The sequence below is a fragment of the Phascolarctos cinereus genome, unplaced genomic scaffold (genome assembly GCF_003287225.1).
Source record: "Phascolarctos cinereus isolate Bilbo 61053 unplaced genomic scaffold, phaCin_HiC Scaffold_2;HRSCAF=192, whole genome shotgun sequence".
Lineage (NCBI taxonomy): Eukaryota > Metazoa > Chordata > Mammalia > Diprotodontia > Phascolarctidae > Phascolarctos > Phascolarctos cinereus.
In genome coordinates, this window is record NW_027555625.1 from 331,519,791 (window position 1) to 331,545,694 (window position 25,904).

At 37.7% G+C, this 25,904-nt stretch overlaps 1 protein-coding gene across 8 annotated transcripts in view; it reads right to left on the minus strand.

The window, feature by feature from the left end:
* The window catches only part of NSD1 (nuclear receptor binding SET domain protein 1), a 166,487-nt gene that overhangs the window by 19,013 nt on the left and 121,570 nt on the right, over positions 1–25,904 (minus strand). For all 8 annotated transcript variants that reach the window (XM_020998552.2, XM_020998554.2, XM_020998559.2 and 5 more), the window contains 7 exons: positions 24,155–24,355; positions 22,715–22,894; positions 9,578–9,734; positions 9,209–9,414; positions 8,465–8,577; positions 6,687–6,956; positions 1,527–1,643 (listed from right to left, as the gene is read on the minus strand). In XM_020998552.2, the coding sequence (XP_020854211.1) occupies positions 1,527–1,643; positions 6,687–6,956; positions 8,465–8,577; positions 9,209–9,414; positions 9,578–9,734; positions 22,715–22,894; positions 24,155–24,355 (1,244 nt within the window). The remainder of the gene's footprint in view (positions 1–1,526; positions 1,644–6,686; positions 6,957–8,464; positions 8,578–9,208; positions 9,415–9,577; positions 9,735–22,714; positions 22,895–24,154; positions 24,356–25,904) is intronic.

Consider the following 25,904-nt stretch of genomic DNA (forward strand, 5'->3'; position numbering starts at 1 on the left):
AGCACAGTTTGCGGCAGCAGTGCAGAGCGAACACTCTTCACGGTTTCAGGGCAGAAAAGAGTGCTTATGGTCACTCACACACTAGTGCAGAGGAGTAAATAACTCTCCTCAGATACTGAAAACTTACAGGTCCCTACAAGTATCTTTGAAAACAGTTACATAAAACCCCTAAAGCCTGGGACAATATGCCTTCTACACTAGAAGCAGAGCTCTACCTTAACAAAGAGTGATGCAAGAAAATCATGAAAAATGGTAAAGGAAACCCCAAAAAATTCTGAAGAAAATAACACCTTAACAAACAGACTAGAACAAACGGCAAAAGAGGTCCAAAAAGCCAATGAGTAGAATACCTTAAAAAGCAGAATTGGCCAAATGGAAAAGGAGGCTCAAAATTTTTGCTCACTGAAGAAAATAGTTCCTTAAAAATTAGAATGGAATAAATGGAAGCTAATGACCTTACGAGAAATCAAGAAATTATAAAACAAAACCAAAAGAATGAAAAAATAGAAGACAATATTGAAACAAAATTGAAATATCTCACTGGAAAAACAACTGACCTTGAAAACAGATCGAGGAGAGATAATTTAAAATTAATTATTGGACTACCTGAAAGCCATGATGAAAAAAAGAGCCCAGACATCACCTTTAAAGAAATTATCAAGGAAAACTACCCTGATATTCTAGAACCAGAGGGTAAAATAGAAATGGAAAGAATCTACCAATCACCTCCTGAAAGAGATCCCAAAATGAAAACTCCCATGAACGTGATAGCCAAATTCCAGAGTTCCCAGGTAAAGGAGAAAATATTGCAAGCAGCCAGAACGAAACAATTTCCAAGTATTGTGGAAACACAATCATGATAACACAAGATTTAGCAGCTTCTACATTAAAGAATTGGAGGGCTTAGAAGGATATTCCAGAGGGCAAAGGAGCTACCCTCTGGCAAGAGGGGAAGAATCACCTATCCAGCAAAACTGAGTATATATAATCCATGAGGGGCAAAAACGAGCACTCATTGAGATAGATGAATTTCATGCATTCTTGAGAAAAGACCAGAGCTAAATAGAAAATTTGACTTTCAAATACAAGACTCAAGAGAAACATGAAAGAGAAACTATAAGGGACTTATTAAATTGTTTACATTCCTACATGGAACAATGATATTTGTAACTCACAAGACCTTTCTCATTATTAGGGTAGCTAGAAGGAGTGTGTGAGAGTTAAATATGAATATGAACACTTTTGAGGAAGGACAGGGTGAAAGGAGAGAGAGAATAGAATAAATGGGGGGCAGGATATGATGTAGGGAAATATAGTCTTTCACAGAATGACTATTATAGAAGTGTTTTGCATGACTACACATATATAACCTATATCAAATTGTTTGCCTTCTCAATGAGGTGGAGTGGGAAGGGAGAGAATTCGGATCTTAAAGTTTTAAAAATATGTTCACATGTAACTGGGGAAAAATAAAATACTAAATAAAAAAAAAGAATGAGCTGCAAAAATACATTTTTAGTACTTACCTTATCCAAAGTGAGCATGTAGAAATTGGTGATGTCATGTTCTTGAGCATAACGGATTCGGGCCCTACACTCCTCTTCATCTATTAGCTCTCCCACATACTCATTTACAAATTCACCCTGTAACAAAAATTAGAATATTCTTAATGGAAGAAAACTCCACAAATAATTCACTCATAATTCTCTTTAAAGGCTTACCTTGCAGTAAGAACACAGACAACCAGGTGATGTCCTTACCAAAGGAGTTTGTGGCACAGCACATCAAGTTACATGCTAACTGTTCCTTAACTGACTGATGCAGGTCTAGAGCCCTGAGTTGTATTCCTTATTACCTTACTTACTCATTTTACTTATGTTGAGGGGGTTTATATTTTATTGTAAAGGGCTTTTTTTGGGGGGGGAGGGTGGAGTAGGGGTAGTGGTGGAAGTGAAAATATTTAATCAGTCCACTTAGAAAATAGGTGGCTTAATGCAAGCTTACTATCTTCACAGATGATCCATAGAAACATGTGTTTCCCATTATGACAGTAACACTGTCTGGATGCATCTGTAATTTGGGGCATTACTTACATAACCATGGGCGTTGAGGGTTTAGATTTTATTGGAAAGGTAAAGGCCACAGTGAAACTTTATTTCCACAAAACACAGGAAGTGCCTTTCATTTCAACTTGTTCCATCCTCAGTTTCTTTCATTCACTTACTATAGACCTTAAAATGTTTTCTTCAAACCTTTCTCATTTCCCTTTACAATGAGGATGAAGAAAGATGTCTCCTCGAGAAAATTAATCCCTCCTTCAATCCTCTAGAACTTCATAATTGCTGCTCATCTGTGTGCAGCCTAAGAAAATCTTGTAAATAGTTAAAGCACAAGGTCTTGAAAAGCCTAACTCAAGAAAAAACAAACAAAACCCCCAAAAGTCTTCTATTGAGACAACCAAGATTTAAAATTATCTTTTGTTCCTGATTTCTTCATTCTTTCATTAAAGTGTGGACATCCTTTAAGATTCTTCCTTTGGCTTCCCTCTAAGCTCTTAATACAGATGGAAAGTTGACAGTTCAGATTCAAATTATCCTTTTTCCTATATTCTGATTTTTGTTGCTAGAACCACTATTTGAATAGTCACCCAAAGAATTCAGCATCATAGCGGAAGAAATGTTTGACCCTTCCCTCACTCTCATTACTAACACCAACTGACAAATTCCAACTGCCTATCTCTTGTATACTCTCTCATTTCCTTTCTACTTTGTCAGCAACCGTCCTAATTCAGGCACTCAATACCAGGATAAGATAAGAGTCTCGTAGGTAGTCTACTAGCTTCTGGTAGTCTTTCTGCTCTATAATTCACCTTTCTACATAATTTTTAAAATATACAAGTCATATGTCATCACATGCCTGTTTAAAAACCTTGAGAAATTTCTCACAGCCTACTGGAAAAAATACAATCCCCTAATACAGCAGAAACTCCTTTAGAGCTGAGATTGTTATCTTTCAACTTTAAATTACTAGTACTTAGCCCTGTATCCCACATACAAGAGGCACTAAAGTGTTTGTAGAATAGAATTACCATAATAATCACCTTTCCACTTGCTTATAAAGGAATTAAAATTCCCTTATCTGATCAGAGTCTATCATTCCACCAATTCCTGTACTTTATTCCCCCTAAACTTCTTCCAGGTCCAGGCAGTGATAACTAACCCCTTTTCCTTTCAGCATGTGGCCAGTGCATTATCTTTGATCATACCCTCTTCTGATCTCCTCCCCTAGAGCGAATTGGTCCAACTCTGATCCTGTCTGTCCTCTACATCTGAATTCCCTGCTCTTGTCCCATCACCACTCAATGCCTCACCAAAACTCTAACATTATATTAATTCCATCCTGCCCCAGACATATACTAACTGTATATGGGGAGTTTCCTCATCCATAAAATGCAGTTTTAGGGGCAGCTAGGTGGCACAGTGGATAGAGCACTGGCCCTGAATTCAGAAGGCCCTGAGTTCAAATCCGGCCTCAGACACATAACATTCACTAGCTGTGTGACCCTGGGCAAGTCACTTAACCCCACTGCCTAGCCAAAAAAACAAAACAAACAAACAAAATGCAGTTGTAATAAAAGCATCTGGTATCAGATTCTGAAGCTCAAATGAGGTAATGTACAGCCTTCTGCAAAACCTTTCAAACTCTCGATGTTAGCTATTGCTGTTGTTACCATTATCATCTACCTTTTCTACTCTTACTCACATGATCCGAAACAAAACCGGAAAAAACTACATAATTGTGCTGAGTCCACTACAAATTTAAGTTAATATCAACAGGGTCCTTGCTACTATAAAATAATCCTTTTCTTTCTAATTAATTTTCTATCCTGCTTTCCACAATGACTGTTCCAAACTTTCTCTTTTTCCCTTACTCTCCCTACAAAATCTCTTCCTTCCAACTCTCTTAACTGAGACAGAAAACTGAGGGCATTTACTGTGAACCTTCACTTCTTCATTCTCTCTTTTCACAATGCCTTGAACACCATCAGGTGTATGTGGTATGTGCTAACTGGTCCTTAACTGACTGATGCAGGTCTAGAGCTCGGTCCATTTCCTTCAGCGATAGAGCCCTTCTCAACAAGGACAGTTCTTTAACATTTACCTTTGTTCTCATCCACTCTAAACTTCTTTCCCAGATGGTTCCTCACTATCACACCCCCTCTTCTAATCTTCTATCTCTCCTTATTTACTGATTCCTTCCATAATGCCTACAAACAGGCCCAAAGCCTCCCTCATGCTTCAATAGATCCCACCATGCAGCCTTGGGCTTTAATGTCCTTTCCCAGCCAAAGGCCTTGAAAAAGCTGTCTATACACAATGCCTCCAAATCTTTTTCCTCCTATTCTTCCAAATACTTCATTTCTAACCTTATTAATCAGAAGCTGCTCTCTCCAAAGTTACCAATCATCTCTGAATTGAAAAACCTAATGGCTTTTTTTTTGGATCCTCATCTTTCTCGAGGTCTCTACAGCACTCAACACTGCTGACCACTACCCTCTTATTCCTATATCCTCTCTCTTATCTGGGTTTGGTAACAGCACTTTGTCTTGGTTCTCCCTAACCCTACCTAATCACTCCTTAGCCTCCTTTGCTGGAGATATGGGTAAAAAACTAAGGCTGTTTTGTAGGTGCCCTTCTTTTCACTTAGTGACTTCTTTGGCATTCCTAGGTTTAATTATCACCTTTTTGTAGATGACTCTTAGATTTATCTATCCAGCCCAAGGCTATCTTTTAAGCTCCAATCTCAAAGTAACAACTGCTTACTAGATATTTCCTATGGAGTAGATGTCTCATACATATCTTAAACTCAATGTGTCCAAAACAGAATTAATTATCCTTCCCTGAAAACCCACTACCTAATTTCTCTGTAGGGGCCCATCATCCTTCTAATCACCTAGGTTGACACCTCTGGTGTAAATGAGGTAACACAGTGAGAACCTGAGCTGGATTCAGGAAGATTCAAGAGTTTCAATGCTGACTAGGCACTTTCTAGCTATGAGACCCTGGGAAAATCACTTAACCTCTCTTAGCTTCAGTTTCCTCATATACAATACGGGGAATAATAAAAGCATTTATGTCAAATGGTTGTTGTCAGGGTCAAATGAGGTAATTTAGTCCCCTCAAACTTAAGTGTTATATATGCCAGTTATTCTTGTTCAGTCAATTTCAGTCATGTTTGACTCCAATGTCATTTTCTTGGCAGAGATACTAGAATGGTTGGCCATTTCCTTTTCTCGCTCATTTTACAGATGAGAAAACTGAGACAAATAGGGTAAAGTGACTTGCCCAGGGTCACACAGCTGGTAAGTATCTGTAAAGATTTGAACTCAGGTCTTCTTGAATCCAGGCCTGGCACTTTAGTCATGCTAGTTATTACTACTCTTATTATCCTCAATCCCTCATTTTCACTCACTCCACATATCCAATAAATTGTTAAATCTTGTTTTTCTATAAACATCTCTAGCATATACTCTTTTCTCTCTGCTCATACAGCCTCCATTTTGGTTGAGGCACTCATCACCTCTCACCTGGACTATTACAACAGCCTTTCTACTTTCTACTCTCCCTATCCCAATATCCTGATCTGACCATGCTTCTTCTCTTCTCAATATTCATTAATGGCTCCTCCATTACTTCTAGATCTATTATTCCTTGGGTGGGTATTTAAAGCTGTTCTTGAGAATCTGGCCCCTTCCTATGCCTCTCCACTTATTCTCTGGTCTAGTAAAACTGGCCTGTATGCTATTCACACAGATAATACTCCACTGCCCATCCCTGTGCTTTTACCTTCGCTGTCCCTTATATCTGGAAGGTGTTCCCTTACCTAGGCAGTTTGGAGATCCAACTTTCTTTTTTGAGACTGAGCTCAAATGAAACCTCTTACCAGGAGTGTGTTATCTCTCCTATCAGAATGTGCATTCCCTGAGGGCAAGGGCTAGTTCATTAGTCTCATCTCAGTTGTTTTGAACATAATAGTTACTTACTATATGCTTGCTGACTGATTTTATTTTTTTGTCATACATATAAGCATCCAAGTCTCTTTATTGCTACTAGACTATAAGAACCTAGAGAGCAAAGACAATCTAATTTTTTATCCTTTTATCTGCAGCACCAGAATCAAGACTGTTCATTGTATATTGCTATCAGTCAATAAATGTCTGATAAACCGAATCATCATAATGAATACTTTAGTCCTCTACATTATAGGTATCAAATATGTGAGCCATGGGCTTCATGGGGCCACAATACTGCTAAGTGTGGCTCAAAAATAAACAAATATAATTGAGAAATATTTGTCAAAATAAAAATAAGACAGATAATATTAAAATGTGGTCTTCTAAGTCAATGTGTGGTCTGCAGGGATCCCTACATATGATTTAATGGCCACAGTTCCTATTTTGAGTTTGACACCACTGCTTTATGTAATATAGCAACAGAAGAGCAATAATTGTCTGCATGTTTATGTATAGCATTTAGACTAACCTTAACTCTCAATGGGGCTTCCAAGTGAAGAGACAACATGAAACAGGTAAGACTCACAAGACACTTAAGTAAAGAGGGAGAAGTTGTGATGTTTCTTTCCCCCATTCTAAGACTATTCATGTAATTGTTAAAGACATCTTTTACCTTTTTAATATCTGTTTTTGTCCGTAAGCCCCAGCCTCGCTGTAATGTACGGAAGATTTCAACCTCAGGATACTGGCGTTTTGAGAAGCATTGATTCTGGCAGCGTCCGCCCGCGGGACAGACAGTGGGATGGCACTCATACAAGAGCATTCGGTTTATGCACTCTGAGTCAATGCCACAAGGGTTTTCATCTGAAGCTTTGCAGTTACATCTGGGAATTTCTGACAGATCTGCTGTAAAGATCTGAACCCTTCCTATTGGACGGTTCACCTAGTGAAACAGAAGAAAACCAAGCCCCAAATTAACAGATTAAGAAGCTGAGGCCCAGACAGCTGGTAACTGTCAAAAAGAAACAGTAGAACTAAGAATGGACAATCTTGTATTCCATTAATGTCATGTTATTCTCTTAATTTCATTATAGCATTTTATTATATTGGTGTTCCAAATTATTCAGCTACTCTCCATTTGCTGGACATCTTTTTGAACCCCCTCCCTGAACAAATAATGTTACTATATTTGAATTAATATATCCTTAGGTAATTTCCTGAAAATAATGGGGCTAACAGATAACAAGGTCTCGTTATTTTTCTAGCTTTTATAGCATACTATCATATTAGTCTCCAACTTCTCCACAATTCCTAGGCGTATTTTTCCTAAGAGTAATTGGATTACACTAAAGACAATGCATGAGGCAAAACTGAAACCTAAACCTATGTACAAAGCAGGAAAACTATCATTTTGGGATGACTCTATTATCTGAAAATTTAATTTAAAGGAAACCAGACACCTCAAATAAAAGTATCCACTCAGACATTTCACAGTCTAGAATATATTTTCATTATTTAAACAATCTTCACTCTTTAAATATGTGTAAATCATATTCATGCCCTATTTGACAGGTGACTTTTAGTATGTGGCTATTATCTTTTCCATCAAACTGAATTCTCTTATTTCTCTCTATAAATCTAATTAAATCACTCAGTTTGATAAGGGAAAGGGACTAGTGCTATGACTTCATAGGTATACAGAATGCCCAGAGGAAGGAACTTTCTTCACTGATATTGGACAGCAATATCTCTGCAATTTATTGGCTTACAGATCCCTAATTTGTATCTTGTCATATGATGACTTATTTTTTTATGTCACAAAACTGAATGTGCAATAACTTAAAGAAGAAAGGAGAGGATATTTACTTTTCATTATTTTCAGCTGGACATCATGCAACCCTCTATCACAGAAGTTAACAAGAACAGATGATTTTAAGATCTGTAAAGCACTTTCCAAACAACAACTCAGTGAGTCAGATTACATATGGACTATTACCTACGATTCAGACATGAGGAAACAGGATCTTAGACAAGAAGTTCCGTTTATCAACAATACTTTAATTCCTCTTCTCTTGATGTAACTAGTAGTACCAACTGATGATGTCTGATGCGTCAGTGAGGTAATTTTAATATCCAAGAATATAAAAACATTTAACCAAATAAGGTTCAGGGCCAATTTTTTTTATGTACTGGATATTTTCCAAAACATTCAATGCAACCTACAAACTGAATCAAATCTAAACAATTTTTGTGAACTAACTTTTCCAAAAGATTTTATCAATGTTACCCTGTCTGGAACCATAAAACTATTGCACCTTACTTGTTTTTTTCTAATCCAGTATCTTTCCTATAAAAAAATTATGTGATTGCTAACAGAACACATGGACAATCAACTGTAATGATGTATGTTCAATGTCTACTACTGGAGAGCAATTTTACATTTTTTCTCACCTTGATATGCTTGTAGGGTGGTGGTTTCTTGTCATTTTTTCTGTCTTCCTGAAGCTGTCTTAGCTCTTTCTGGGCCTTTAATTCCTCAAAACGGACAGCAGCTTCCTGAAGGGCTGAAAAAAAAAACAGTGCACAAGTCAATTTAAAACACTTCATATATTAGACACTTATATACAAACATCAAATTTTATTGAGTATGTACTTATTAATCTTTCATTAGGCACTATTAGGCAATATGAGAGACTATGTCTAACACACAGCACAGTGGCTGGCACACAAGAGCTTAATAAATGTTTGGTCCTTATTCTTAAGTAGCTTAAAATCTACTTGTGAACAAGCAGAGAATGATGCTAGATGTTAAGCTGAAAGACAAAAGGAATAATGTATGCATTATAGTACACACAAAAGAAGTGCCTCCAAAATGACTAATGTCAATATTATGACCATCTCCCTAATTTTGCAGTGCAGTAGAAAAGCGAACAGATTTAATGAGTAATGAATGGGAGCAGAGAAAATTACAAGAAAAAACAAAATGAAGAAACATTTAAACAATCTGATTCATGGAGGAGTATTAAAATACAATGGTCACCGACACTGAACTCTAAAGCAAGAAGACTTCTTTTTATTAGGTGTATTTGAATGATGGTGATCCTAATACTGAAGGACACTTGGCTTGCTTGGAGCCACTGTTCTCAGACTTAATCTGTATGAACATAAGTCCCACAAGCACAAACAGCATTTTACCTTTTTTATACGTCCCATCAACTCCTTTGCCCATCTTGTCCTTGCTACTGACATCTCCCTCCATGTAGGGAAAGACACGGGCCTGATGGGTCCATAAGTAATCATTAGAGCCAAAAAATAAAACTGGAAATTCACCAACATCATGTCTCATCTTATCAATATTGGAAGGAATAGCTCGAGGATGACAAATTTCAGCTGGCCACCACCTGTGGATGATACAAAGGGAAAAGCACTCAGACACATACACCTGGACTTTGGAAGACAGCTTAAAGAATATGGGTTGGAACAAATTAAATTAATTACTTCAAATTAAAATCTTCTTAAGAAATACATCAATTAAAACAACATTTCCATTCAATTTGTTCTTACCTGTATCGGCCAACTTTCACCCAGACAACCTCTCGGTAGTGTGGTTTTTTGCCTGCCTTACAGTCGTTGCAATACCAGTTGCCCTCGGGGATATCAATATTCAGACATTCTCGATGAAATGCAGCAGGACAAGAGTCACAGCACAAAAGACTGCCCCCTGAGGGAATAGAGGAAATTCATGTATCAAAACTACAAAGCACCATGTCAGCTAGTCAATAGGGATCCAGATTTTTTATTAAATGCCTTCCATTCTTAGGACAGGAGCTTCGAGTTATGAGGTACTAATAAAAAAAAATATAATACCTGCCTCATAATATACCACTCCATTCCAGGATACAGAATCATAGATTTAGAACTAGAAGAGTCAAGAGAATCAAATCTCCCTCGTTTTAAAGATAATCAAACTAAGGCACAAAAAGCTTAAGTGATTTTGCCCAGGGTCCCAAAGCTAATAAATGTCAGAGGTGAGGTTTGGACTCAGATCTTCCAAATTGTATATACCAAACCCTATCCACTGCACCACCTTAGCAACTGCGAATACCCTACACACCTGTCAAACACCATTTTTCCAATTAAATTTTTAAAAAAATTTGAACTGAATAAATGTAGCATTTCTATAGGCATTGTAGAATGAAAGGGCCTATACATAAAACTACAAATATCTAATGTTTGGTTTTCTTTTTCAGGATAGAAAAAAAAATGAACATTTAACTTTTGAAGCTATCCTGCCTCTCTGTGATTCCTTATGGCTTTCCTTCTGTTCTCTTCTAACTTTTAATTTTTAAAAATTCTGACCCTAGTACTTTCTGTTCTTCCAATTGCGGGGGGGGGGGAAGAGAGGAGGAAAAAAGGGAAAAAACCCTTTGTAACAAATATGCAGAATCAAGAAAAATCAATTCCCACACTAAGCATGTCCAAAAATGTACATCTCATTCTGCATCTTGAAAACATCACCTCTCTCTGTTACATGGGTAGCATGCAACAACAGACATGGTACCACTGAGAGTTCTTAAGTCTTTCAAAACTGTTTTTCTATACATTTTTGATATTGTATAAATCATTCTTGGGGCTCTGCTTATTTATCTCTGTATCACTTCAAAAGAGTTTTCACAGGATTCTGTGAAATCATTTATAATTGGTTATTGTCCTTCATTCTCAAAGAGGATCAAAATGACATCACTATATTAGAGTCAAGATACAGTGTGTCCAACTGTGACAGATCAGACCAATATGAGCTTGGAATGCTCTACCACAGGTCGGGCATAGATAATCCACGTGAACATTTAGGGTGGTGAACATTTTTTTGTTTCAACCACAGAATGGGATCCCTTGCCTACCACAGTAAACAGGCCAGGAGTGGGTAAGCAACATTAAGGGTGCCTTTTCTAGCCCCTTCCTCACACCAGGAGATGAGCAGTGTGGTTCTTAAAAGATTGCTCAGATACCCAGGGGGCCGCCAAATCTCACTGCTGCTTCCACTGAGAAGACAACCCTATGGCCTGGGCCTCCTGTGTGCAGAGTTGTGACTATAGTATCCAGTGTATCTGCATATGCTCAAACGTTTTTGGCATTCAATTATATACCACTGCATGCATATTACTAGTTATTCAGCCATTACCCAAGTTGATGAATAGTACCCTTTTGGCTTGCAGTTCTTTTCCACTATAAAAAGAATGGCTATAATTATAATATTTATTTTTTTATATGTGGGTCCTTTTCTTCTGTCTTTTATATCCTTGGGACAGTCTAATGATATTACACCTGGCACAAAACAGGAGCTTAATCAATATGTCTTCTGTCCTTCATAGATCAAAGAGTATGCTCAAAGTTTAGTGGCTTTTTGGGGCATAGTTCCAAATCTGGCTAGACCAATTTACACCTCCACCAACAATGTATTAATGTGCTTATTTTCCCACAGCCAATCCAACATTTGCATTTTCCTTTTCTGCCAACTCTGCCAATATGATAGGCATAAGGTAGAAATTGAGAGTTACATGTATCTAATTATTTACATTTATCTAGTTATTAGTGATATGTAGCATTTTTTTTCATAAGGCTTTTAATAGCTTAGATTTTGTCTTTTGAGAATTTCCTGTTCATATTTTTTAACCATTTATCAAGTGAAGAGTGCTTCTTTGCTCTAATAAACCTGCATCAGTTCCTGATTGTTGGAAATGAAACCTTTATTAGACAAACTTCCTACAAAGATGTTTTTCTTTAAACTCCATTTAAAATCTATCAAAGCACTGCCTGACCCAGACTATTCTGGCCTCTCCCATCTTTAGATGACTTAGCAATATTAAAACAAAAATTTATTCATGTATACATATTGTTTTCCCACCAGTATAATATTAGCTTTTTGACAGAGCCAGAACTGTCTGATTTTTGTCTTTTTATCTCTTATACTTGCACAGTGCTTAGCACACAGCAAATAATTAAGATATAGGTGCTGGACTGAATTAAGTAACTAGGATTTAAAGAGCAAGGTTCAGATCCCAGGTCAGCAACTACCCAGCTATGTAACTTTGGGCAAATAATTTCACTTTTTTTGTGAGTGTTAGTTTCCTCATCTGTTAATGAAAGGGGTTGGGCCAGACAGTCTTTAAAGTCTCTTCTTGCTCTATGAAGCTATAAACTCTCATAATCTATACCACATAAATTGGCAAGTGAATCTATACAGTTGGTACTGTGTCCTGAGTGTACAGTCTTTTATACAATCAGGACTTGTACCCTGTCCTGTGGCCAGATCTTCCATTTGGGTGCCACTTTTAAAGTTCCTAGCACTGCACTTTAGAGGAACTGAAGAAACTGTTCAATGGATTCACGCTAAGCACAGTGAAGCTCTTGAGGAATTTATTAGACAGCAAGGGAGACCAGAGCAGTTTCTAAGCCAGGCTCTGAGAATTTCATAGGATGTTCATAAGCAGAAGTAGGTCAGTCATTTTAAGAAGAACAAGATATGAGACAAGATGGGATTTAAGCCCAGTGTTCTTTCTACTGCCCCATGTACCCTCACATAAGCAGCGTGAACAAAAACAAAGAATTAAGATATAACACTTGGTTAGAAGCAGAGAAGCTCATATAGGAAATATGGCTGAAGAGATCAAGAAGGAAGAATCAATAGACATGTGATGATTAAGTGAATGCAGAGGTGCTAAGGAAGAGACTAAGACAATCTTTACATTTTTGGCCTGTTTGTCAAAGTAGATGGAAAAATAAGAAAATAAACTGGAACAGCTCCATTGGGGGTAAGGTGAGGCAAGAGAGGTAGAGCAAAACATAGGGAGTCTTAATGACCTCTGGGATATGATTTCTAAAGTCTGTTCCAGCTCTAGATGAAATAATTCTGTATATTCAACTTAGCACTTTATCATTTATAGCCATACTATGTTACTGGCAAGTCCTTTTACTTCTTTCTTTTAGGGACTCAAGTGTGCAAGGAAAACATATAAAGGTGAAAGATGCTCCTTCTTCCTCTTAGCTCCTGAAGCCCTTAGAGAAAGGCTATGACTGAGGGCTTTCATTATTTTATTCCATTTCATTGCCATGTGTTACTTATGATTACTCAAAAGGAAAAAAAAAGGATGAGGGGGCATCATTGAGAAAAACATGATAAATGAGGAATATATAAAACACAATCATTTGGAGAAGGGTTAGATTCTTTATGCTTGCCTAACAGGCTCAACTAGAAGCAAGGCAGATTTAGACTCAATACAATAAAATTTACTGTTTCATAGGAGCTCAAAAGCTTCCAAAAGATGGGAGAGTTAGGTATGGGACTAGATAACTTCTGAAATACCTTTCAACACTGAGATTCTCTGAACCTTTCTAAGACATGAAGGCAAAAAACCTGTCCTTATTTCTATACCATAATACTTAGCACATGTGGGGCAAGGTATGTAGTCCTCCAATAGTATAAAATCATATATACCTAGCACTGGCATTGTTGGAGGAATATGGTATTCTATGTGACTAAATTTAGAATAAAGTTTCCTCCATCTAAATTAATGTGAGTTTCAAAAGTCATTTGTATACTTTCCATAGTTATTTGCATAGTTTGACTAAAAAGCAAAATTTCTCATTCCTCATCTATAAATTCTTCTATAGTGCACTCTCTGATATAAATGTATGGTGACTCAGTTTCAATGCTGTGTTTGAGTAAGGTTACATTAGGCTTTTAGGGATTCCTGATGAACTATAAATAAGCTGGACTATATCTTCTTTTGCACTACCAAAAACTTGTTATTCATTTAAACACTACCTGTGAAGAAGGGCTCACTTCTTTCCCAGGTAGCCTATTCTGTTTTTGTACATCCCTAATAAAAAGTTTTTTGTTACTTTCAGCTAAAATGTACTTCTCATTTTCCTAGGTACATCTTATTACCAGCTCACCACTTGCCCTCTCTGACACGGACAGATAATTTGCTTACATGAGAATTGTCAGTTTTCAAAGCTCCAAATGCTCTAGTTATTGAGACTTTTTGTCAAACCGCCTTGCTTTCAGGATCACCAAATATCTCATTTTTGGGGAGTTATCTTTGCCAATCTTGAGGATGTTAGGGGAAACTCCAAAGTCATTTTAATTTTCATTGCTACTATCAGTCTTCATACTGTCATTTAATTTGCAATTCTTTTGAAAACTGTTCATTTCCTTTGCCAATGTTTCTACAGGTTAAAGGCTCCTGGTCTTATATATTGATGTAACTTCCTGGAAAGTACCTTTGAGGTAATTTAGGCCAATGCTCTCATTTTATAGACTAGGCCATTGTAAAGTGACATGTTCCAGGCCATACAAGATGTAAGTAGTAAAGCCAGGATTAAAGTCTAGGTTCTTTGAAGCCAAATCCAGTGCTCACTGCATTGTACTATGTTGCTTCATATATCATTTATCAAACATGTAATACAAAGCATCTTATTCCCCACTACAGTATTTCGCTTTGTATTCTACCTTAATTTTGTTTGTACAAAAGTCTTTTACTTTTATATAGTTTCCTTCCTAACCATACTTGTTAAAAAAAAGGTCATTCTTAAAAAACCTTTTTTTGAAAAAAGAAAGCCACGACCTTTTATACTGATGTGATCTTTTACAAGTAGTTGTACCACTTGGGTCTAACTGAAAGAAATACTTGTTGATTATATCAAGTGATAATTTCTGTCAAATGCATTCCAGTTTTCTAATCAATTACTGACAAACAGGGATGATTTTTCCTGAGTTTAGAAAACAATGGGCTACAAGGCAACTATTTACTATCGCATTTGGTTGAAATGCAGTGCGTCTGAACAAGCTGTAACACATTACATGGTAATAAATGATTAATATGAGACATTTAGAGAAACATAAGATTCATGGGAATTTACATAGGAATGAATATAGAATGAAAAACAGAATCAAAAGAATACAGACACACTACAAAAAAAATATTAAAAATACTAAAAGGAAAGTCAAAAACTAATAATGGTCCTATAAACATACCTCCCTCTTCCTGGCAGAAAAGCAAGGAAGAGTATCATAGATAATGTCACATAGAGTCAGGGCATTGGGTGTTTTGGCTCAACTGTTTTTCTTTGTTACAAAACACCTTCCTTCCTTGTAACAAGGTACCTTCTTTCATAACAAAGAAAAACATTGAATCAAAACAATCAGGGCAGTGACTGCAGCTGGCAATAAATACAACACTGACGTGAAAGGTGACTTTTCTAGAATATGATTTAAAATGAAAAGGGACAAAATGAAACAAAAAAAAAGAGATGCCCCAAAATTTCTATTTCTTTCAACCCTTGGCACTTACTATGAATAATTAATATACAGAAATAAGAACTCTTCATATGCTGACAGATTAATATGTAAAATGTAATAATTGTTACTAGCACCTGGGCTACCTAAGGTTCAGATGATCATGTAATTTTGAAGTTTAAAGGAAAGATTACAATGATTAACTATGATTCCAAAGAATATATAAATCATGCTACCTAACTTCTGATAAGAGGTGATAGATTTAGGATACAGATTCAGTCATAGATTTTTTGGGCATGTCCAATACAGTTATTTGCTTCACAATGCATATAACACGAGTTTTGTTTTTTTCTTTATTTTTCAATCAGGAAGGGAAGAGAAAAGAGTATCTTGTTAATTAAAAAACTTAAAAACACAAAAAAGTAAACCAGAACAGCTTATTCTGAACCCCCTTATTTTACAAATGAGGAAAACAAGTCTGGAAGAATGTGATTTTAACTCTAAGTTTTTGTGAAGGCAGAAATGGAACTAAGGTTGGATTTTCAGTGCTGTACTCCTTACACTAGAGCACAGCTAGAGAGAGTTAATTTCAGGAAGTCCCTAGTCACCATCTGTGTTTTGAAAAGAACACGTGCACATGGGACTTCTACCTAATGTATTGACTCTTCTTCAAACACCCTCACACCTCAGTTTCTCAGGCTACTCTTGTCCCATGGCATAGTTCTCTACCCTACCTCAGCCACAAAGATGGTCATGCCCTTGATACTGTCAACATCCACAAACATGCCACTTAATTCTGCAACCCCCTTATCTGACCACAACCTATTCAGATTATTACCTTTCCCTCTGCCTTCCCTTATAAAATCTTACTTCCCTATTCTTCATTCAAACTGTGACCTCCAACCCTGACGAGCCCTCAATTCTCTCCCAGACTATCTCCTTTCCCCATCTTGAACCCCTAGCGAATCAGTTCAATTCCACACTGTCCTCCTTGCTTGAAACCCTAGCCCCCTTACCATATCACCAATTGTGTCCTGTCAAAGCTTAGCCTTGGATCACTCATACCATCAATTGTCTCCACTCCCACACATGCTGTTAAACAAAGGTGGAGAAAATTATATAACAATTCTAACCGGATCCATTACAAAATGATATTATACAGCCTCAACCGGGCCCTCACTGCTATTACACAATCCTATGATATCACTCTTATCAACTGATTACCCGCCTCTCCATAATGGCTTTTCCCAAAACTTCTTGTCCCTACTAGATGTCCCACTGTCACAGCTGGGAACCTTGCTCACATGATGAAGGCGTTACTCCTTAGGAAGGTTCATCCTTCTACCTTCTAAAGTGATCCCATTCCACCCTGTCTCCTCCAAAAAACTGCCTCTGTCATTCCCACTCTTTCACTTGTTATCATTCCTTCTCTACTGGCTCCTTCCCCAATGCCTACATATATGTCCATGTCTTTACCATCCTCAAAAAACCTTCATTTGACCTTTTCATCCCTGCTATCATCCTGTATTTCTCCTGCCCTTTGTAGCTAACCTCCTTGGAAAGATCTGTACAATAGGTGCCTCCACTTCATCTTTTCTTACTCTCTTTTTAACACCTTACACTCTGACTTCCCATCTTATCATTCCATTAAAACTGCTCTCTCCCAAATTACCAACAATCTCTTAATTTCCAAATCCAACGGCCTTTTCTCACTCTTCCTTCTCCTTCACCCTTCTGCAGTCTTTGACACTATTGACCATTCTTTCCTCCTTGATAATCTCTTCTCTAGGTTTTTGAAGACACCACTATCTTTTGATTCTCCTCCTACCTATCAAACCATTCCTTCTCAGTCTCCTCTGCTGGATCCTAATCCAGTAGGTGTCCCACAAGGCTCTGTCCTGGGCTATATGCTAGTCTTTCTCTATACCACTTAACTTGGTTATCTCATCAATTCCCATGTATTTTAATTACCCTATGCTGGTGATTCTTAAATATACCTATCCTTCCTTAACTATTCTGCTTACCTCCAATATTTTATCTCCAGCTGCCTTTTAGACACCTCAAATTGGATGTCCAGTAGACATCTTAAACTCAACATTCAACATGTCCAAAGCTGAGCCCATCTTTCCCTCAAAATCCTTCCCACCACCCTCATTTACCAATGAGGGTAGCACCATCCCTCCGACTCCCTCAGGCTTACAAACCAGATGTCATCCTCAACGCCTCACTATCTCTCCTCTTATCTCCCATTATCCATTCTGTTGCTAAGGTCTATGAATTTCACCTTTGCAACATCTCTCAAATATCTCCCTTTCCTTCCTGATACTACAGCCACTCTAATGCAGGGCCTTATCACCTCATGCCTGGATTACTGCAATAGCCTATTGTGAGCCTGCCTACCTCAAGTCTTTTCTCATTCCAATCCAACCTCCATTCAGCCACCAAAGTGATTTTCCTAAAGCTCAGGTCTGATCACATCGACACACCCCTATTCCACCCTCCAAATAACTACAGAGGCTCCTACTGCCTCCAAGACCAAATACAAAATCTTTTTGGCATTCAAAGCCTTTCATTATCCTAGCCCTCTCTTACCTTTCCAGTCTTCTTAAATCTTACTCCCCCAACATGTACTCTCTGATCCAGACACCAGCTTCCTTATTGTTCCTCAAAAAAGACATGCCATCTCTCAGTTCTGGATATGTTCTCTTGTTGTCCCACATGAAGCTTTCCCTCTTCATCTCTGCCTCCTGATTTCCTTTAAAAGTCCCAACTAAAATCTTTTCCTCTACAAGAAGCCTTTTCCAACCCCTTTTAATTTTAGAACCTTCACTCTTTTAATTATCATTTACTTAAATCTTTATATTTTATTTCCCACCATTTTCTCTGTTTGGTTTTTATTCCATCATTATCATCAGGCCCACATAGCAGGTACCCTCTTCTTTTCCCCTCCCCATATTAACAAGCTTCCTTTTGTGTGTTATCTTCCCCCATCAGACTGTAAGGTCCTTGAAGGCAAAGACTGTCTCTTACTTATTAGTATCCCCAACACTTAGCACAGTGACCAGCACACAGCAGGGGCTTAATAAATGTTTCCTGTACTGTGTGCTACTGTATTGCATAAAGCTTGTTCACTGGTTTGTATTTGTTTGCTTGTTGTCTCCCCCATTAAATTATGAGTTCCTTGAAGGCAGGGACTGTCTTTTGCCTCTTTTTGTATCTACACTGTCCTCTTCTCTTGAGTCTCCTGACTCTTTACTTTGTTGAAGATCTTGCCCTGCCAAGCCCTCAACCTTGGGTTACCCCCATCATTTGATGCCTGAATTAGGAAGGGAAATATGTTTCACAGCCCCATCCTTTAGGAATATGTAATAAAGTACAACATCAAAAACCCTTGGGTTAAAGACATTTTAAAGCTTCTTGATCTACCATCATCTGCTAATATAACACTTCCATGTTCATAAACTCTTTCATCCTGAAACTTTTCCTATCTCTATATTTCCAACTTTTTGGACTCACTGAGACCTGGCTCACCCTGATCAAATAGCTTCCCAGGCAACCCTTTTCCAGCACACGCTAGACTTTCTCTCATTCTCCCCAAACTGATTCACCGGTCATGATGAGGGAGTTGGAAGATTCCTTAGTGTCCTCCAGGATACCTGATGCTAGTTCCAGATTCTCCCTCTACCACCATTACTCAGTAATCTCTTTTACTTTGAGGTTCATTTAATCCATATGGATCATAGATTCTGGTGGCCATTCTCTACCAGCCTCCAGTACAATCTCCTTCCTTCTCTCCACACCACCATAGTAACACACTGAGATGGTTATACCTACGATCCTGTCATCACCCACAAATACAAGCCATCCACCCCTCAGTTCTTTCCTAGCCTCTGGCTACACTCTCCTCTTTTCCCCATCTTGATCCCTTGATGAATCAGTTTAATTCTACACTGTCATCTTCTCTGGAGCCCTTTGTCCCCTTTTCCTGTTGAAGATCTTGCCCTGCCAAGCCTTAGTCTTGGATCACTCCCATCATCTGCTGCTTTGTATGGCAAGGCAATCAGTTTACATCTCCCTGACTCATAATCTCACTCACCAGAGTGGCTTTCTGAAACCTTTTCATCCCTCCTCAAACCTCCCATAGCTTCCTCTCCCCCAACCCACTAAGCTGAGAAGCTTGTTTCATTATTCCACTGAAAAACTGAAGCCATTTGCTGAATGCTCCCTATTCTCCTCATCTCTTGTCATTCAGATGTCTTCCACAACTACTTCCTTCACTCCTATCGCTTATGTTTCTCTTTGTGAAGAAAAGCATATGTGATCTCCCCCACCCCCTTTAATAACCCTACTCTCACTTATCTTCAATCATACTCACTTTATTGGCTGCTTCCCTAGTACCTACAAGACATGTCCCCATCCTGAAAAAACCTTCACTGTATCCTTTTATCTCCATTATCCCTGTTGTGGCTAAACTCCTAGTGGAAGTTGGCTACAATGTGCCTTCATTCCCTTACCTTTCACTTCTAAACTCTTTGCTGAATGGCTTCTGACTTCATCATTCAATTTAAACTGATCACTCCAAGGTTATCTATGTTCTCTTAATTGCCACAATCATCTTCTTTTCCTTAACATTCTCTTCTAAGTTTTCGTAAATACCACTCTGTCCTGATTCTCTTTCCCAAGTAACTACTCCTTCTTAGTCTCCTTTGCTGGTTCTTCAACCTGTGAAGTATGATAAACATAGGTGTCTTTTGGGGCTGTCCTGGCACTCATCTCTTCTATCATTTGGTGACATCATCAACTTTCATGGATTCATGCTGACAATTCTCAGACCAATTTATCCAGCCCTAATCTCTCTGTTGACCTCCAAACCTCACATCTTCAACTTACTCCTTAGACATTTTGAACAAAATGTCCTCTTAGACATTTTAATCTCAACTCTTCCAAAACTGAACCCGTTACCTTTCCCTCCAACCCCCTAGACTTCCTGAGTTCCCTATCATTAAGGGTACAACCCGGTTAGCTAGTTTTAAATCCCAGTTAGCTAGATTTGCAACCCCAACTCCTCACTCTCACGCCTTATATCCAATCTGCTGCCAACTTCTGTCAATTTTTCCTTTATAACATCTCTTAAATATGCTCCCTTTCTCCTCTGATACTTCGACCACACAGATGCAGGCCCTCATCATCTCACATCTAGACAACTAACATAGCCTGATGGTTGGTCTCCATGACTAAGCAACTAGATAGCAGAACAGAGTACTGGCCCTGGAGTCAGAAACATTCAAGTTCAAATCTAGCCTCAGACACATATTAGCCGTGTGACCTCTTTTTGTCTCAGTTTTAAACGTAAAATACAGATAAAAACTTCGCAAAGTTGTGAGAATCAAATGAGGTATTCGTAAGTTGCTTAGCACACAGTAACACAGCAGGCACTATAACTGCTGAGCATCTTCCCTTTCCCCAAAACTTAAGCCTCTCCCCATTAGTTTATTTTTCATTTAGCTGTTAAATTGGCCTTCCTACAACACAAGTCTCCTCCTTTTTCTAAAAACTCCAGTGGCTCCCTATTACTTCCAGGATCAAATATAAAATTGTTTGAGAAATTAAAGCTCTTCAAAATCTGGTCCCCTCCTACCTTTCCAGCTTTCTTATACCTTACACTTTCCCAACACCTCCCATACCTTCCCCCCACCATGTATCCAGTGATACTGGTCTCCTTACTCTTCTTTGAACAATTCTGAACTCTGGATGTCCCTGGTGCCTGAAACTCTCTTCCTCTTCAGAACTGTCTCGTGGCTTTCATAACTTCCTTCAAGTCCAAAATATAATCCCACCTTCTATGAGAAAAGCCTTCCTTGATTCCTCCTTAATGCCAATGTCTTTGCTTTGTTGACTATTTCTAATTTATTCTGTCTGTATCTTGTCTGTACATAGTTGTTTGCATCTTGTCTCCCCTGTTAGACTGCGACCTCCTTGAGACTTGTAAAGACTTTGTCTTTTGCCTTTCTTTGTATCCTCAGCACTTAGCACAGTGGCTGGCACATATAAATAAGTCATTATTAATAAGTGCTTGTTGATTAACTTTCATAACACTTTTCTTGCACCCTTGGAATTTTAAGTGATATACACAAACTAATGAATACTGAAATTTAACCTGTCAAACCAGTTATACTTGCCTATACTAAGCAAAGAAATGCAACTAAATACAATCTCCATTTCTCATTTATTGTCGTACGCATAGCTGTGCTTAAATGCTGCATGTATTCAGTACTGGTATTAAAATATGCTTTCCATAAATAGATAAGAAACATTCTGAGCCAAATCCCTGAATGGAACACCTTAACTTTTCTAAACTCTATGAAGAGCACCTGAGGTTCTTGAAAGTAGGGGCATATAAACTAGCAACTTTAACACAGCCATAAAGATGCATTATAAGCAGCTTTCCTTCTTTTTCAGCACTAAGATCTCATTTTGCAGATTTCTTAAAATAAACAGATATTTCCTCAATTCATTACCTCCTATAATTAGGTAGATTTAAAGTCTAAGTCAATTAGTGAGAATCTGACTTTCTTTTGAATACCTTGAACACAGAACTTGGATAGCAACATTCTAAAAGACAATAACATGGTCTGTTTTCACAGTATTCCTTTTTTCCTTATCCATTAATATAACTCCTATTCAGAGGTCAAAGAAGGGGAAAGCCAGAAAAGAGTCCTTCTATGACATTAACAGTATGCAAAGGCAGTCTGGCTGGATGGCACTAACCTGGGGAAGAGGATTTTACAAAAGGAAAACTCTGAAGGAAAGAAAAAGAGAATAGGAAGAAAGCAGTGAAGGAAAAGTCTGCTCTCAATAATTCTAAAAATATTTCTGAAAATATTTGTTCAAGTGAAGGTTGAATAAATTCGGGGACCCAAATAGCCCATCTTACCACAAACTACAGAAGTGCATTTTGTTCTTCTTCCTATGTCACTGAATTGTGAAACTCACTTTGAAGCACTAAACCCTTTTATGCAGTGCCAGCAACAGCAAGGATGGACCTGAAGGCTTCTCTGCACCCAATGCACCAGCTTCATTATAGCTATTCAGGAGCTACTGTAGTGTAGGTTACAAGAATAGATGAAAAGGATGGTTGCTGGGGGCTTTTCTAAACTCATATGATGCTGGAAAATACCCTAGTCAAATGCACTCTGTTCTTAAGGGTTTCTATGGACCCTCGATGACTAAACTGAGGTTCAAAACCCATGTTCTACATTAGCATGCTTCCCCTTCCTACTTGCTCTCAACATTTTTTCCCTTGAAAACTCAAAAATTCATTTGGATTTTGGGACTGGCACCTATCAGTTAGCCATACTTACATGGGGAACAAAAATATAATTTACAACATTATAAGGCCTTACCTTCTGAGCATACAAAACACCAGCTAACATTAACATGTTCATGATTCCTGCAACCCCTCCGAGGAGCAAAATGATTAGGGCAGATGATGCTATTTGATGCAAGGACCTTTGACCCTGCAGCCAGACAGAAGTCATTGGCATGGTAAGCCACAGGACACCGGACACAGCGCATTAGGCGACCTAGCAGTACAAGAACACAAGGGTAAAACACATACAGACACTTGAATCAAGTACACAAATGAACAGGCTTCTTCCCTAAAAGGTCAATTTGGTAACCCAAAGGAATTATAGCATCAAGAGACCACTACGAAAATGGTTCTGCAACATTTCTTTCTTTTTTTTTTTTTTGGTGAGGCAATTGGGGTTAAGTGACTTGCCTACAGTCACACAGCTAGTGAGTGTTATGTGCCTGAGGCTGGATTTGAACTCAGGTCCTCCTGACTCCAGAGCCGGTGCTCTATCCACTGTGCCACCTAGGTGCCCTGCAACATTTCTGAACAACATCAAAGGCAGTCTGAAAGGCAGGTTCAGAAATCCTCCTTCTTACTTTTTTCCTGTGAAAAATTCCACCGGGTTACCTCATATTAAACTCCTTAAATATGATTTGTCCTTGCTTAGCAGAGAAAGTATCTGTAAATATACTTAGACCAGTCATATAACAGCCTAAATTGAGAGCCTTTAGTAGTTGGGTATGCGGTTTGCTGAACCCCTCATGTCTACCTCATTCAAGTCTGCTGTGACTGGTAATGTGATATATTAATTCCAGTCTATAATGTCATCATATCATACGTAAGAAAATGACCCAGGCAACAAGGTGAGAAAACTAAATTAACAGCAGAGATAAAAATCATTCACAATGTTTTTTCAACAATTTCGTGGTGCTCTGGGCCAACAGCAGATTCATACAACATATTAAGAATCAACTAACACAAGGTAGGAAGGTAGAATCTTTTTGTTTAGGCAACAACCTAGCCCTTATGATTTCCAACCTTCCCTCTCACCGACATTAGGTCTGTCAATAGTCACTTGAATGAGAAAAAAAAAATAAAATGTCACACATCAGTTCAAAGGCTTGTTAAAAATTTAAAAACAAAACAAAAACAAAAACCAAAACCCACAGGCATATTTTTATTGAATATAAATGATCTTATGTTAATAAAACAACGGATTTGAATTTATCTACTATTCAATTCTTTGCTTAAATTTTAAGCCTTTTTTCTTACCCCTTCCAAAAAAACCCACAAAAACAAATCTATACTGGCTTTACTTATAAAACTATATCATATGTATGAACAACCCAAATACCTAAATGTGGATATAACAATGAAAGAGATGGATTCTAGATTAAGGGATACATTTATATCCAGTCAAAGAATAGGACAGTCAGAATTTCCTTTCATCTATGTCCCAGTGAATAAAAGTGACACAGGGTCAGTGTACCTTTAGATGCAGAAAGACTGGCTGGATTAGCAGCATGACAGGTTATACACATGTGAAGGGAGCACCGAAAACCCTTGTTCTGTAGGACAGTTGGTGGATATTTCTGTATACAGGCTTCATGGTAAAACTTTCCACAAAGAGGTAGCAAACACCTTTTGACATCTTCTCCACTGGTTTTACACACAAAGCAGGTGTGAATTCCTAAGAAACAACAGTTTAAAAGAAAAAAATAGGTGGGCAGCAAAACAGAGCAAATAACTGGCAAAAAAAAAGTCAATAATGAGAAGATAGGAGCTAGATCAAGATTATTTATAGTTTTATAACAGTAAAATAATTACAAAGAACGAATGTATTCAATAATTGGGGAATATCTAAACAAGTTCTGGTACACCTGTAATAGAATACCTCAGACCATATGAAATGGCACATAGAAGCTCACATTCGTATAGTGTTTTTCCTTATAACAAGGCTGTGAGGTAGGTAACAAAAGTATATGAAGAATATATAAAATGTGGAACACACTCATATCACAAAGATATATATGATGTGGTATGGTTGAGAATGCAGAACAATTTATAATAGAACCAAAAATATTCAATGGTAAAAAATGAACAAAATCTACCTCATACCCCCACACCCTATCCCACAAGATTAAAAAAGGACAAGGAAACACAAATTTGTTACTATTTTGCTACGATGAATGTACAAATTTATAACTTCATATTATGTTTATAAAATAAACAACAGTTGATTTTATTTAGTATGTTCTGATCCTTATAACAACTCTGAGGTAGATACTATATGTATTATTATCCCCCATTTTACAGATGAGGAAAATGAGACTCAGAAATGACAGTCACACAGCTAATAGATGTTGGGGGAAGAAGTTCTATCCACTATACTACACTGGCTTTCATCTAGAAGCTGTGGTTTTATATATGATTTTTAAATGTTTGTATCTGCTGATGGTTATTAAGCTTAGAATGAAAACCAACTGAAAGTAAATAAACAAAATAATAGCCATCATAATATGAAAACCTTGAAACTTGTCTTTGGTACTTAACTTGGAATGTGTTAGGTCCTTACTTAGTTACTTATGTTATGGCAAGACCTCACTTTTGATTTTATGGAATTATGAAAAATAAAATTTTTCTAATCTGAACTGGTCATACCCTTCTCATTTTTAAAAGAGCGAACAAAATAAAATACTTTGTATTTTCCCCTGGGCCTGTACAGGCTGTCACACTATGTGTAACAGCTTTCAGCAACTTAAAAACTACTTGTTGGGTAGCTAGGTGGCACAGTGGATAGAGCACTAGCCCTGGATTCAGGAGGACCTGAGTACAAATCAGGCCTCAAACACTTGGCACTTACTAGCTGTGTGACACTGGGTAAGTCACTTAATCCCAGACTGCCTCACCAAAGCAACTTGCAAAATTTGGTAAGTATCTGAAAGAAAACTGTCTGAGAAAGACAAACTTAGGATAGGACTGAAGATGGACATCTTTGGGATGAGGGCTTTATACCACAAGACTGAATGATATCGCAATATTCATCCTTAGAGAGTTTCAAGTATAAAACAAATTGCTATCTGACTTTATGGCCAAATAATATGGACCTCTATTATTTTATAATTCCAATGATATTGTATTCATCTGGATATAGGCTGACTTCCACACTGACCCTACTAAATGAGCCCTCTTTGAAACAATAAATCAGTCATATATTAAAAAAAAGGTAGAGAATATAG